At 33.5% G+C, this 15,786-nt stretch overlaps 4 protein-coding genes across 4 annotated transcripts; 2 read left to right on the forward strand and 2 right to left on the reverse strand.

Annotated features, from left to right (window-relative positions):
- Positions 1-1,024: 1,024 nt before the first annotated feature.
- INS49_003432 (uncharacterized protein) lies at positions 1,025-2,868 on the reverse strand (the record flags this gene model as incomplete). The annotated part of the gene is made up of 7 exons (XM_043164226.1): positions 1,025-1,448; positions 1,503-1,639; positions 1,693-1,964; positions 2,032-2,193; positions 2,246-2,364; positions 2,425-2,704; positions 2,757-2,868. The coding sequence occupies 7 exons, from the start codon at positions 2,866-2,868 to the stop codon at positions 1,025-1,027; spliced, it is 1,506 nt and encodes a 501-aa protein (XP_043018991.1).
- A 47-nt stretch (positions 2,869-2,915) lies between these two features.
- On the forward strand, positions 2,916-4,273 carry INS49_003433 (uncharacterized protein; the record flags this gene model as incomplete). The annotated part of the gene is made up of 3 exons (XM_043164227.1): positions 2,916-3,063; positions 3,157-3,876; positions 3,966-4,273. 3 exons carry the CDS (start codon positions 2,916-2,918, stop codon positions 4,271-4,273), a joined length of 1,176 nt encoding a protein of 391 aa, XP_043018992.1.
- Positions 4,274-4,628: 355 nt separating this feature from the next.
- INS49_003434 (uncharacterized protein) lies at positions 4,629-5,681 on the reverse strand (the record flags this gene model as incomplete). The annotated part of the gene is made up of 2 exons (XM_043164228.1): positions 4,629-5,159; positions 5,220-5,681. The coding sequence occupies 2 exons, from the start codon at positions 5,679-5,681 to the stop codon at positions 4,629-4,631; spliced, it is 993 nt and encodes a 330-aa protein (XP_043018993.1).
- A 182-nt stretch (positions 5,682-5,863) lies between these two features.
- Positions 5,864-7,355, forward strand: INS49_003435 (uncharacterized protein; the record flags this gene model as incomplete). The annotated part of the gene is made up of 2 exons (XM_043164229.1): positions 5,864-5,896; positions 6,510-7,355. 2 exons carry the CDS (start codon positions 5,864-5,866, stop codon positions 7,353-7,355), a joined length of 879 nt encoding a protein of 292 aa, XP_043018994.1.
- Between the last annotated feature and the right edge of the window lie 8,431 nt (positions 7,356-15,786).

Consider the following 15,786-nt stretch of genomic DNA (forward strand, 5'->3'; position numbering starts at 1 on the left):
GCAAGGTGGCCCAGTATTTTCGTCCATAATGCACTTTATCTGCATAGCGAGTTCCTTAGCAATTTATGATGTCCAGGCTCGTACTAGAAAGACACTGAACGGCAAGGAAAACTTAATACCTTGTGTTTACGGCAACTCGCACAAGCGCGAATTTTGCGAGAGATCATCGGGATGTGTTGCGACGTCGAAGTAGATGCCGCAGCCGTCGGCGACGTTGACGGCGCATCGCGGGCCGCCGCCTGATTCTGAAGGGGATGCGATTGCTGCGAACCATGTCTGCCGGCGGTGCTACCACTGCTACCTTGCAACGAGCCGGCAGCATCCAGGTCTGAACCTGCATTTGCCTCCTCCCATGTGCGCTTGGTTGGGGCCATTCTTCTGGCGTGCGACGCGGAAAAGTTCACAGGCGCGGGACACGTACGAGTCGCGAATGGACAGAAGGAGGGGGAGCAATGACAACGTTCCTCCTGTATGGCCTGTGAGGCACCTGTGTGGGACCAATGCGGCGGAGAACTCCTCTTTTCTCCTCCGCTTTACTTGGTCTCCACCCAACTGGGGAACCCCTGCTGAGGAGGGGAACCCACTAGCCGTCCACGGTGGTGGCCTGTTAGATTGCCAGAGTAGTTAATCCAGTGCTGACCTGGATTGTGCATTTCATCAGATACTGTGATTCCCCCCCCCCCCGGGCCACGTTTCGTCTATTCAAAGTACAACGAGCGAACGTGATCAAAGCCATGGTTGAAGCGGACGCTTACTTGCAATCTGTCGCGACGGAATTGGTTCCTGATCCCATAAACGTGCATTGGAGAGGGTCGGGAATAGACTTATCCGACTGAGTGTTCCCTCAAGGTTTCCAGAATTATAAACCTGACTTTCACTTGAACCATGATTTATAGCCTTTTATTTTGTAGCGGATACTTATAGACAGATGATTTATTTGACTTCAAAAGACTGCTTGTATGTCTGACCGGTCCTGCCCGCAGCAGGAAGGGTTTTAAAAGCCTGTCCTGCCTTGACTCTGGAATCATTCCTGATGGACGACCGTGACTTCAGGCTTCTTGGTCTCGTGCCCGCCTTCCTCCTCGTCTCTCGCCTTTTGAAGTACATGCTCCTGCACATCGTGGCGGACCTTCTCTTCCTCTGTCGGGTATGCGTGCCGCCACATTGACCAGATGGAATGCTGGAAGAGATCATCCATGGACTCGATAGATCGACCCTTGAACTCTGGCATACAGAAATACACAAACACGGCACCGATATAAGTCAAGACTGCATAAAGAAGGAACGTGCTCCATCCCATATGAGTCATCATGCTCGGTGTAGCCTTGGTAATTCCATAGTCGACGATCCAGTTAATGAAGAAGCAAATCGACATGGAGAAAGAGCGTATTCGTGCAGGGAATATCTCGGCAGCCACAACGTAAGGTGCAACTGACCACCCGAACGACCTAGAGAAATGGGGTTAGAAGACGAAGTCTGTCACCAATGGGAAATTGACTTACCATCCAAAAGCGTAAATGTAGACCCAAATGATACCCACGATTCCTCCAGCCGGTGTGCCTCCCGTGGAGTCAGGCTTCGCAAATCTGATGTGCAGAGCAATGTACAGCATGGCTGTCGCTTGAAGCACGGCGCCAACCTTGACTTTCTGTTAGGCTTGATCAAGTGCGTAAGACTGGTGGGAGCACTCACCAGAAGCGGACGCCTTCTTCCAACACGATCCACAATGTAGGCAACATAGATGATCGTGGTTGCTAGCTTGACCAGGCCGTATACGCCCGTGGTCAGCAGAGACAAAGAGCCCGACTGCACCCCGATCATTTCGAAAATCTCTGGCGCAAAATAGTTCAGGCCGTCGGTACCGGTGAACTTGTGGAAAAGAAACAGGAAGGTCGCGAGGAAGAATCGACGGGAGTTGCTTGGGATCGTGGCGATATCTTTGATGACCACCCAGTAGTTCGATCCTAAACATTGAACAGTGGTAGATGCATCCCATTCTTAAAGAGTTGATGCTAAGAATATACACCTTACCTTTTGTGAGTTCCTGCTCAGAGTCAACTTGAGCGCAGACTTCCATGTATTCCTGAGCCACATACGGGTGCTCCGAACGGAGATTCCGCAACTTGCAGAGGTTGGCAAGGCCCTTTTCCCTCTTCCCCTTCGCGATCAAAGCCCGAGGCGTGTCGATGACGACTGCTCTGAGTTAGTTTCTGGCTTGAACACCAAATCACGCACTCATACTTACACCACAGCATCAGAAACATGCAGCCTCCTGGTATTATCTGAATCCCCAAGGCCAGCTTCCACTGCAGATTGCTCGACACAGGCCACAGCGATACACCGTAATTTGTCCAGAACGCCAAGCTGGAGAGGACAAATGAGTTAGTAATGGACTCATGGCGTGCGCCTTGGGACTGGACCAACCTCAGAGCCAATATGATACACAAGTTGTAGGATGTCGTAAGGGAGCCACGGATCGACTTTGGAGAGTTCTCGCCAAGGTATTGTGGTGCCAACATGCTGGTTCCTCCAATGGCCAGGCCGGCAATGAAGCGCCCGGCGTAGAACGAGGGCAAATGAGCAATCTCTTGCATCGTGGCACCGATGAGGAAGAGGGTTGCGAAGACAGTCATTGACTTCTTGCGTCCGAGAAAATCGGCGAAGGGCGCTGCTATCAACGCCCCGGCCGACCCGCCTGCGGCCACTGTACTTTTCTGTTAGGATCCATTTTCATCGGAAGGAGGGTTAATACGAACGCATGGCGGCAATGCTTCCGGCTGCAACGAATTTCTGGTTAGCATTTACACACTGGTTGTATGAGAGCGCGTAGGTTTGGTTGGATGGCTCGCGGCCCTTGCCGGCGCACATCCAAGCCAAAGGCTTTCTTGAAACTCGGGAGGGTGAGCACACCACCGATGTCGCCTTGGTCAAAGCCATATGAGCACCCAGCAAAAGCAACCGTGGTGGTTAGGTACCAGAGCCTCCAATTGAAGATCTCCCTGGGGTCGGACTTCCAGTCAGGAAACGCCCATATCGACGTGCCGCCACCCATTTCGTCGGTCAGTTGGGTTTCTGTAGGATCGGAGGAGAGTTTAAAGACACAGGTTTAATCTCGAGTCAAAGCTCGGTAACAAAGTCCCGCGTTGACTCGGGTAGACGACCTACCAGCCTCAACAGTCCAATGCCACGCATCCAACCTTCTCAAGCTGCCAGACGGAACACCCCTCTGCGTCTGGTTCGGCGGGACCCAGGAGGGCACCCACGACATCTCAATCCATCTCTCCCGGCTCGTGCCCGGCCCTGACTCAACCTGGACTGAACCGGTGCGCGTATCGGCGGACAAGGAGCGCAGCGAGCAGAATCCAGTCTTGTTCCGGGACCGTGCCACGGGGGCCATCTGGCTCTTCCACACCGCACAGCCTCTCGGCAACCAGGACGAGGCGGTCATAATCGCCCGCACGTCCAGCGACGATGCTCGCACGTGGTCTGCGCCCTTTGAGCCGTTCCCGGGCAAGAAGGGAGTCTTTGTTCGTCAGCCTTTGGTAGTGCTCCCCGGTGGAACTTGGGTGTTGCCTATCTGGTATTGCCGCACGCCGCCTGGGCTCAGGTGGGTCGGCAACGATGACGTCTCTGCGGTTCTCTATACGCAGGACGGAGGTAAAACCTGGCTCGAGAAGGAAGTCCCTGATTCTGTGGGGCGTGTGCATATGAACATTGTGCAGCTGGGTGAGAAATCTTACGTGGCCTTCTTCAGAAGCCGATGGGCCGATGAAGTTTACCGGTCCGTGTCGGAGAATGGGCTTGATTGGAGTGCCCCTGAGAAGACCTCACTGCCAAATCCCAACTCTGGGATTGGTGCAGCGGCTCTGCCCAGTGGTGATATCGTGATTATATATTCAACGACTCGAGGGCCAGCCCGGAGATGCAAAGAAGGACGGTTCTCTACGACGATATCACCCCTGCAGAGGACACGAGGAGCAGCCAACCGGGTGTGGGGAGCAAGGTGGCCATATGGGGGACGCCTCGGAAAGCGCTGTCTGTCGCGCTGTCGAAGGACAAGGGCAAGACTTGGAATTGGAGAGTTCTGGAAAACGGTGACGGGTTCTGTATGACAAACAATTCCCAGGAGCGCACCAACAGGGAGTTGAGTTACCCCAGCATTGTAGTGGACGGAAAGGGACAGAACGGGGTGGACGTCGTATACACTTATCATCGGCGAAACATCAAGTATGTCTCCATACGAGATGTTGAGGAATTTATCTGTAAATCATAGACAAACAAGGAAATTACTGATAGCCCTTGTTCTCGACATGTGTTGCTGAAGAGTACATACTGATTTTATTAGGGCTGGATTCGATATTGTAGTGTATGACCAGCTCTCAAATCTTTCCCACACCGTTGTATAGTGACTGATATCCTCTAGGTTTTGATCCATGCTGGGACAGACAGAACCCCCGTATCTACGAATCCCAGTTGCCTGAGATGTTAAGTGTCTTTCAAAAAGGGTGTTGTACGTGGAAGTCGATATTCTCATTCAGATGTTTCACACATTGACAACATTTCAGTCACGAAGTGATTGTACGGTTTTCTATCTCTCTGAGTCCCTTCTAAATCATTGAAGTGCGTGCTCACTTAGTCGTATGCCGGCCAGGTAAGGCCTTCTCCGTCTCCTCCAACACTGATAATGTCTCTATTGTCCACTTTTTGAGGTCATCCTTCAGCTCCAGATACGGCTTCCGCATTTTGAACTTCTTCTCATTCTCCACGCCTATCTGCTTACCAAGGTACCACCAGGCACCGTACTTTGTGCACGCCAGTGACTTCTTGCAGGCCCACTCTGCATTGGCAACCAGATCCTGTAGTTCTCTGGCTTTTTCCAACTCTCCGGCCGCCCAGTAGTCGTATATCCTGGATGTGGACTTGGGGAAGATATTGCCCATCCCGGTGACACAACCGTTCCCGCCCGCGTGCAAGGTTGGTAGCAAATAGTCACTGCTTCCACCGTACACACCAAAGTGAGGAGCTTCAAACTTGGACGTCAGCCGCGTGAGCTTTCCCACGTTTCCGCAGGTAAGCTTTGTGGCCACGATGTTGGGGTGAGAGGCCAGCGCGGCCAACTGGTCGGAGTCCAGATCGATGCCGGACGTGACCCCAGGGAACTGAGAAGTGGTTAGGCTCTATTCTGCAACTGGAACAGATCAGTCTGTGAAGGGTCTCACATTGTAAATAACGACGGGTATAGGACTGGCATCCGCCACGTCACGGTAGTAAGCAACGAGGGCCTCCGTCGGCAGCGCCTTGGCCCAGTAGCTCGGAGGGAGCAGAAGGCCCCAGCCCGCCCCTGCCTCACCTGCCTCTTTGGCGAGCTGAATCGTCTCCACGGTGCTCTGCGCTGAGATTCCCGCAACAATGGGATACTCGGGAAGACCCATGTCGTTCACCATCTTCCGGGCGTTGCGGAGGATCTCCTGTCTCTCCGGCCCGGTGAGCAGGGCAAGCTCGCCGTTTGTGCCGAGGTAAACGAGGCCGTGCATGCCGCTGTTGATCAGGTGCTGGCCGTGGGCATACATAGCCTTCAGGTCCACGGGCTGATCGGCTGCATCGCTGTAAATAGTGATCACTGGAGTGTAAACACCTGGGGGCAGCGGCTTTGCCTTTGCCGCCGACGTTTTGAGGCCCATGGTGGTTGACACAGCTTAAAAAGTTGGAGCGAGACGAGTGATTGTGCTGTTAGACTTGCTAGAGCTGAACGTAAATTGCAGGGAAGACACTTGAAGGCGGTTTTAGGAACTTGTCTGTGTACTCTTTATTTGTTAGTTTACACAGATTTACAAAATCATGGCAGCATTGTAGACCAGACTCCATGCTGCCCCTCCATGAAGCTCCGGAGCCAACAGTGGGTCTGGAGTTGTAGATCGCGCCGGGACCGGGGCGGGACCCTCTATTCGGCTTTCTTTCCGAGCTCCAGTCACCAATGTCTGCTGCTGGCGGAGAGGTTGCAGAGCACACGCTCAGGTGGCATAGATCGAGAGAACGGCGGCTAGAATTAGCGCATTGACCCTGCTTCCAAGAAACGGTCGTTGAATAGTTGGACTTCACTTGTTCGAAAATTACAACCTCTGAGGCAGTACTCAGAGCTCACAGCTCAATATCTATATTCTCAATACCGCAGGCAGTATACTAATCTATATGCATGCCCTTTGCCCACTGCAGTGAGAGACTTTATGTAATTGTCATTTATTAGTCTTCCTTTCATATTCATCATACCTTCTGCATTTGCCCTTTACCCCTCTGCACGTATACTCTACCGATCATTTCGAGATACAATCACCACTACTTTGCTACACACCACGGGTCCAACGTCTTCTTGAGCGGATGGGCCGTTCCAAACTATAAGTGCCGGGTCCACAGGAGCGATTAACGCACTCCTATCGTCCTGCGGCGTTGAATCTGCTTGTTTCTGCGGACTTATTACAAACCTAGCGCATGCAAAGCTTCCTTGGTACCAGGTACGGACTTCAGGCGACAATGATGGAGCCAACCTCAGCGATGAAGGAAGCGTCGAGGAAAACCCACTGCAATGGCATGGCGACCACTGGGACGAGCTACTGGACTATGAGAGTCCTTACATCGACGCGTGGCCTGGAGAAGAGTGGCTAACTACGCACCTTGAACTGGACGACAGGAGTGTGTCGAACGAGCAGCTCTTCAATAATCCTGGCACTCAGTATTGGTTGCCAAAGCTGGCAGGTCTGGCCCGTAGTGATTTTACAACGCTCAAGTTTGCGCCAGGGCGTTTTCTTCCAGCCAAGATCCCTCTTTTCACAGACGACGAGACTGGCGACGAATACCAAATCGCTCTACGTCTCTCAGACAAATTTATATACACAGATTGTCCGAGAGATCCAGTACCATTCAACGAACGAGCCGAGCCTCTTTCCAGAGTCTTTTACCAAGAGGTGCCCGCAGAAACGACGCAACAGCATGCTGAGCTCCCGCGGTTCATCATACCGCTTGGCCCACTGGCAGTTCGCACCAAGTTCCGCGTCCCGGATCCAGAAAGCTCTGATAGCCCTCCAACAGATTTGACGGACTATCAAGTGGTACTTGACGCAGAGAACGAGGCTATGCCGCTTTGGCTTCTCTGCTCACGGCGGACGTTGAAGGAACACCACCAGGCGTACGGCGGACGCAACCGTCAGCTCCCCATCTTCAAAGGGCTAATGGAACATGAAGAGTACGGGTATGATGCTGCCTGTATGCTAGACTCGGTGCAACGGCTTAGAGATTGTCTCAGCTACGAGGAGTCATGTGACATGGTCCGGAGGACTCGTGCTGTTGTGCTATTCGTTTAGAATAGTTTGTAAATGGGAACTTGGTTGGCGCATTATGGGTTAGAAAAGTTGTAAGCTAATTGGTTAATCGCTGTAAGTATTGCCTTAGAGTGCAGCGATGGCTATGTTGCTATAGTTTTTAAAAACTTATGATTTAATTAATTAAATGCCATAGGCGTAATGAAAAGCTAAAAGTTAATTAATAGTAATAATAAGGTTATGTAATATTTTTTTATAAATTTAGAAAGTTATTATATAGTAATGAAAATTATAATTATATAGTTTAGTTAATAAAGGTATTATAATGATAAAATTAAGATCCTAAGGGTTAATAGCCCTTTAATTAAATAAATTAAAGAGATTTTATTATAATTTAATCCTTTTTTAAGTTTAATAAGCTTTTTTTTTTAGCTTAGGTTGCTTTATTTTATCTTAAGAGGGGATTTTCCTTTTTTAGGAATTTTCTTAAGGTTAAAGTTTTTTTATTAACGCTATAATGCTTTTTCCTTTATAATAAAGAGCTGCTTAAACTTTATATTGTGAGGGCTATAGGTATAAGTAATACTTAAAGCGATTTATAAAGTTCTTTTTTACTTTTTTATTAGGTTAAAATATAAAAAGCTAAGTGGCTAAACTTAATGTTATAAGGGCTATGGGTATATTTTTTGTATAAATTAAATTTTTAAACTTATTTTTAGCTTTTTTCTTAGCATAAGTATAATTTTAATAGTTTTAAAGAGCGGTATTTTCTTATGATAAAGTTAAAAATGAGTATAAGAATAATTATAATAAAGCTAGCGAAAAGTATTTTCTTATAGTAAAGTTAAAATTATAAAGATTGCAAGTATATTTTTTATATAAATTAAATTTTTAAACTTTTTTTTGGCTTTTTATTTAGCATAGGTATGGCCTTAGCAAAGCTAATAAGCAATATTTTTATATAATAAAGTTAAAAATAAGTATAAGGATAAGTATAATAAAGCTAATAAGGAGTACTTTCTTATAATATTAATAAATTATAATTAATTAATAATTTTTCTTTAAAAATAAAATATTAAAATAAGTAATTTAATAAAGGGTAAAGAGAAAGTATTATTTAGCCTTACTTTATAATAATAATAAGTAAAATTTATTATAAATAGGAAGAATTTATAAAATATTTATTATTCTTAAGTTAATTAATTTATATATAGATTAGTTAATTAATTTAACTTTTATATATATTATATATACTTAAAAAGTAATACTATTAATATTATAATGTAATGTTAAGGGAGGAGTAACTTTTTGCTTTGGATAGCTTTGCGTTTTGTAAGGTATATAGAAATTAATAAAGGGAAATATTAAAAGCTTATATATATAATAAGGCGTAAAGTAGGTTTAAATATATAAAAAAGCTTGGCTTATTATTTAAAATTATGGAAAGGGTTAATTTTATAAAAAATGCATAATTTAAGTTAAATATAAATAGGAATATAATATAAATAATATTTTAAGATTAAGATATTTAAATATAATGCTTTATATTAATAGCTTATTTTTTTAAAAAGAAGTTTTAGGTTTATAAATAGGAAAGTAATAATATGGTAAATAATTTTAAGTAAGGAGAAATTAATAAGAAGGGAGTTAAATTATTAATTAATAAAATAAAAACTTATTATATAATGATTTTACTTAAATATTTCTTATTATATATAATTTTAATCTTTTAAAATTATTATTTAATAAGTATTAAATTATAAAGCTTATAATAAGCTTATTCTTAATTACTTAGGATTATTTAAGGTATTAATAGCATTTTTTATTTCTTATTTAGGCATTACTTTTATTATTAAATAATAATGCTTAAGCAGTAATATTATGCTTATAGTAATAATTATTTAAATGCTAAATATATTTTATATAAGTATTATTTTTAAATTTAAGAATAATTATGTAATTTTAAAATTTAATAGTTATAAGGTTGGTATACTTATTAATGTATGGATGGATAAAGAGTTTATATAAGGCGATAATAAATGTATGAAAGAGGTTTAAAAAATAAATAATTTTAATAATAAGGAGTTTAATATCTTTATTTAAATATATATAAATAAGGATATTGCGTAATTAAAGCTAAAGGGTAGTTATCTTTTTATTTTAAAAGCTAATTAATATATAATTATAAAAAATATAATAAGAAGAATTTTAAAATAAATATTAATAGTAAGTTTGTTTAGCTAAGTATAATTAATACTTATTATTATAAGAAAGATTGCATAAAGCTAATTATTAATAATATATTATATAATTTAATTAAGTAGCATTATAATTAAAAGGGTAAGAATAGTTATTATATAATAAAGATTAATTATTATTTATAAATTTTAATATTAAAAGGATTATATAATATAAAGAGGAAACTTAAATATATATATTATATAATAAAGGAGGGAAAAAAAAGAAAGAGGAGTGGAAAAGAGAGAAGAAGGGTTTTATATTAATAAGTAAGAGGTTATTTAAATAATTAAAAGGATTATTTTTTTAAATAGTAATTAATTAATTATATAAGTAATTTATTAAAAGATAATCTTTTTCTTTCTTTTTCTTTAAGTTAATAGTATTATAAAAAATTAAAGGAAAAGTATAATAAAAAATTAAGTAAGTAAAGAGCTAATATTAACTTTATATTAAAAGCTTATTTATATTATTTAAATATAAAAAGTTATAATGTAATATATAAAGAGCTAAGATAAAGTTTAGAAATTAAGATAATATCTTTTATTTATTATTAAGTTAATTTCTTTCTTTTTTTTTTATAACTTTTAATATTAATAACTTTTAATATTTACTTTTAATAAGGTTTTAATAATATAGTTAATAAATATTTTAAATTTTTTATTTAAATGGCATGAAATTAGGTAAGGAGTTTAGGATATTTATTAGCTTTTTTATTAAATAATAATCTTAATATATTTATATTAAAAGGAGTAATTTACTTATATGGAAAGATTTCTTATTTAATAATAGCTATTATAAAGATTATAATTTATTTTTAAAAAAGAGATATTAACTTAGCCCCCTTATAACTTTATTTAAAAAAATATTAAATATAATATGATTTTTACTTTTAAATCCTTGAAAGTTAAAGATTTTAATAATATAAAATTTGGGTTAATTAATAGTTATTTAGCTTTAAAATTTATTAAATTATAAGCAAAGTATTATTTTTAAAATTAATTTTTATATATAGTAATAAGGTAAGTATATTGCAAAGATATAAGGCTTAGCAAACTTTTTACTTAAATTAAATAAGGAGTTTGCTAATTCTTATATAGCTAAATATAAATTCTTATTATTAACTTTTTATAATAGCCTTAAGTAATCTTTATATGCTTAATAAGCTAAATATTATAATAATTAACTTTTATTTAAAAGGGTGCTATATATTATTTAAATAAATTAATTAATATTCTTAATTATAAAAAGTAAATATAAAAAAAATAAAAAATTAAATATAAATTATAAATACTACTTACTTATTTATATAATAATACAGCCCCTTAAATTTTATCTTATATACTTTATATAACGTTAAAATAAAATAATTTGCTCTTTTTATTTTATATTTATTAATAAAGCTTGCTTTTTTTATAAGTAATCTTTTTTTTTATATAATAATAAATTAGCTTAATAGCTAATTTATTAAGCTATATTATTTTTTTAAGATTTAAAAAGAAATTCTTTAATTATTTTTAGCTTTAAAATGCTAAAATACCTTTAACTTTATTAATATTTATAGCTTTTATATTTAAATTAATAAATAGCTTTTAACTATTAATTAAAATAAATACTTAAGCTAAACTTAAAGAAAAGTGCAATAAGCATAAGTTCTTATTAAATATAGCATTAAAGCTTATATTATAATTTTCCTTTTCCTTTTCTTTTTTATTTTTTTTAATATTATATATTTAATGCTTATAAATAGGAGGTTAAGTAAGCTAAATAAATTAAGGTACTAATATATTAATAGTTAGTTATAATATGATTTAATAGTTTTTAACCTAATCATTATATGCATAATTTAAATAAGTACTTTTTGGGATTAAAGGTATAGGATTAATATTAAAAGCCCTTACGCAACCTTGCTATAAGTTATATTATTAATAATACTTATTATAAGCAAAGTTAAATATATTAATAACTTAATAAAGAATTATAATTAAGTTTTTATTAATAAGAAATGTATTAAAGGTAAGGCTTAATGCAAAGATTATATTATTTATATAGTAATAATTATTATTAATAAGCTTATTAATTATTAATAAATTTAATAACTTTTTAATAAGCTAGTTATTTAGCCTTATTATTAAGTAATGTATAGTTATTATAAGAATATTTACCTTAATATAGTTTTATATAAGCATTAAGAAAAACTATTAAAGATGCTTAATTAAAAAAATAAGATTAATATTATATACATCTTTAAGTTAATTAGTAATTCCTTATTTATTAAATGCTTATTTAATATATATTAATATAATTATAAGGGTAAGATATATTTAAATTATTATTTACTCCTTTATTATTAATATTATTACTTTTACTATTAATTTAAAAAGAAGTTATTAAATAAATTATTAATTAAATAATTAAAGAAATATATATTATTTAAAATTTAATTAAAAATTAATTCTTATTATTATTATTATTATTACTAATGCTATTATTATTATTATTATAGCTAAGGAAGGAATAATAAATACTAAGGGTAGGGGTAATGTATTTTAAGCTATAAATATAAAGCTGCATAAACTTTTTATTAAAATATAATAAGGAGTTTATTAATCTTAATTAAGTTAATATAGCTAAAATTATACTTACTTTTATTTTATTTATAAACTTATATTTAATTACTTTATAGTTATAATATTTTTTAATATTTTCTTAGCTAAATGCTTATTATATTTAATAGCAATTAAAGTATTTACTCTTTCTTAAATTATTAAGTAAAGTATTTTAAAAAATTTAATGCTTATTAAGTATTAAAGTTATAATATTCCTAAAGATATTTAATAAGTAACTTATAAGTTTATAATAATTTATTTTTATTATTAATATATATTAAATTCTTTATAATAATAATTAAGTTAAAAAAATTTATATTATTTAATAAAAAGTATAAGTATTAAAAGTTTTTTATATATTTATAAAAGGACTTAATCCTTTTAAAATTAATAATAAAATAATTTATAGTTTATATATTATATTATAAAGTACCCTTATATTTTCTTTATATTTTTAGCAATTAACTTATATTAAAAGTTATTATAATATGCAATATTTAATTATAAGGAGTAAAAGGTAGTTAATAATGCTAATAAGATAAGGATTTTGCATAAAAACCTTTAAGAAAACCTTTATATTATAACCTATTACTTTTATTATTATTTTAAAATATTTTTTTAAAAATACCTTACCTTTAAGCTTAATATTATAGCTTATTAATATAATTTTAAGTAATAAGGCTATAGGAGTACTTATATATATAAAGTTTTTTAAATTAACGGCGCCTTAAAGATATTTATAAATAGCTTTATTAATAAGGTTTAAAAGTAGGAGTTTATTAAGTTTTAGGGTATATATATTTATATATAAAACTTTAAGCTAAGCTATTAAATGCTGCTATAAAAAGATAACCCTTTAAAGTATAAGATAAGTAGTAATAGCTCCTTTTTTATATTATCTTGCATTATTAATTGCATATAGCGCTATATTTATAATAAGTTTTATTGCTTATAAAGATATAAGCTTTATTATTTATTATTTTTGTTAAAATAGGTAGCTATATAGGGCGGCTTTGCTTTTCTAATTAGCTAGAGATTTCTTGCAATATAATGCTTGTTTTTTTAATATAATATGAATTTATAAGGGATATTATGCTTTGTATATATATATAGTTCCTTTATATTATTGCATATACTATTATTATGTATAAGTTATAGGGTATAATGTTAATTAAGGCCGTCCTTAATATTTTTAGGTATAACTTTATTAGCGGCCTTATTTATATAGTTATGTTTTGGGTTACTTGCTTAAATGGAATTATATTTAATATTTTTTTTTGCCTTATGGATTTATATATTAAGAATAATAATATTAATTTCTTATGATTTAAGAATTATAATTATAAGTTAAGTGTAGATTAAATCTTAAAGCTTAGCATAAAGGAAGGCATCTTATTTTCACTAAAAAGGTTATTATTGCCTTTTTAAGTATTTTTAAGCTTTGCTAATACCCTTTATAAAGTAATATTTACTATTTAAGAAAGTAAGCCTAAATTAAGCGCGTTAAGTATATAGGTAAGGTAATTAAATAAATAAATAAAGGTATATAGTGTTTTTTATTAATATTATATTTATGCCATATTTATATATAAGGATATATATATAAGGGTATATATATAAGGATGTATATATACGTATATTTTAACAGTACTTTGCTATATATTTATTTACTAAGATATACTTTATATATCTTATAAAGTACATACTTAAATTTATATATATACCTTGCAAGGCATATATAATATAATTTAATAAGTAGCAATATTTAATATAAGTTATTATAATAATACTTATTACATTACATTATACTTAGCTAAGCTAGCCTTAAAGCTAAGCTACTTAAAGAATTTTCTCTTTAATACTTTTTCTTAATAAGTTTTTATAAAATATTTATATTAATATTAATAATAAGTACTTATAAAATATTTACCTTAATATATTAAGTTCTTTATAATAATAATTTAAAATAAGGTTATTAAAAGCAATACTTTAATAAAAATCTTAATTAAACCTTTTTTTTTATTAAATTTAGCTTTTTATTTTATTTAAGTATTTTTTTATTAATTACCTTTTAATATTACTTATTATTAATTTAAATTCTTTATATAATTTTTAATAATATATACATTATACATTTCTTAATATAATAATATTTGCTATATAATCTCTTAATATGAATAAAAAGAGAAAGCATTCTAGTATAAATTCTAAGTATCTAAATCGCTTTATAACTCCTTAGCTGCGTCTTTCTTTTCTTATTAAAAAACCCCCTTAATTGCATTTTTCTTTTTTTATTAAAGAATATTAGCTATATTTTTTATTTCCTATTAAATATAAAAAAGTTTAAGCATTAGCTTAAAATTAATTTATGCCTTTTTTGCATAAAACTTTATATAAAGGGATTATTTAAAAGCTATTAGCTTTATATCTTCCTTTTCCTCTTCCTTTTCTTTCTCCTTTTTTACCATTTTTACCTTCCTCCTCTTATTCCTACTTTTAATTCTATTAAGGCTACTTAATAGGCATATAATTTTAAGTTTCCTTTATAATAATTAATTAAAGTAGGAAAAGTAAGTTTTATATAAGTAAATAAAATATAAAAAAGGATATTTATATAAAGGATGCTTTATTAACTTAAGTTTTATATAAGTAAGCGAAATATAAAAAAAAATATTTATATAAAAAATGCTTTATTAGCTTAAGTTTTGCATAAGTAAATAAAGTATAAAAAAGGATATTTATATAAAGAATGCTTTATTAACTTTAATAGCTTTATTATATTATTTTAAGATTTATATTCTTTAACTTATTATTTACTTATTTAAGTATGCTTTAAAATATTAAGGCTGCTTAATAAGCATATAATTTTAAGTTTCTTTTAAAGTGCTAAGTTTAACTTTTTAGCTTAACTTGCAAAATATTAAAAATACCTTATAAAGATATCTTTATTCTTTAAATCTTTAATTAAAAGAATAATATAATTATAGCTATTTTCTTTATATTTTTAAGTTTTATTAAGGCTGCTTAATAATATGTTTAGGATTTTTTTTATATAAATAATAAGATAGGCTATTTTTAAAGAAGATATTAGTATTAATTAAGGCATAGGTTATAATTATTTAAATAAAAGGGGTTAAAAGAAAGGGCATTAAGAAGAAAATAAGTATAAAAAAGAGGATTATAAGGAAAATAATTATATATAAGGGATTATAAGGAAGATAATTATTCTTATAAAAATCTAATTAATGCTTGCTTAAACTTAATAATTAATATTATATTAAAGCTTTTAAGGGTAGCTTCCTTATTAGTTATTAACTATTAAGCCTATTAATAATAAAAGCAATAAGCATTTACTTAAAGTACTTTTTTTATATATTTATTTAAATAAGTATTTAAATTTAAACTTTAATATAAGCTTTTTCTTTTAATTATTATTTTTTTTACTTTTTATGCCTTATTTATAATTTTACATTTAAACTTTTAATAAAATATATATATATAAGATAGCTTTTTAATATTTTTAATATTTATTTATTAAGGCTATTATTATTATTTTAATTATATTAATACTTTTTCTTACTTATATTTTATAATGGCTAAAGGTAAATTAAAATAGCCGCTTAAAA

Source organism: Diaporthe citri (assembly GCF_014595645.1).
Source record: "Diaporthe citri strain NFHF-8-4 chromosome Unknown scaffold_10, whole genome shotgun sequence".
Lineage (NCBI taxonomy): Eukaryota > Fungi > Ascomycota > Sordariomycetes > Diaporthales > Diaporthaceae > Diaporthe > Diaporthe citri.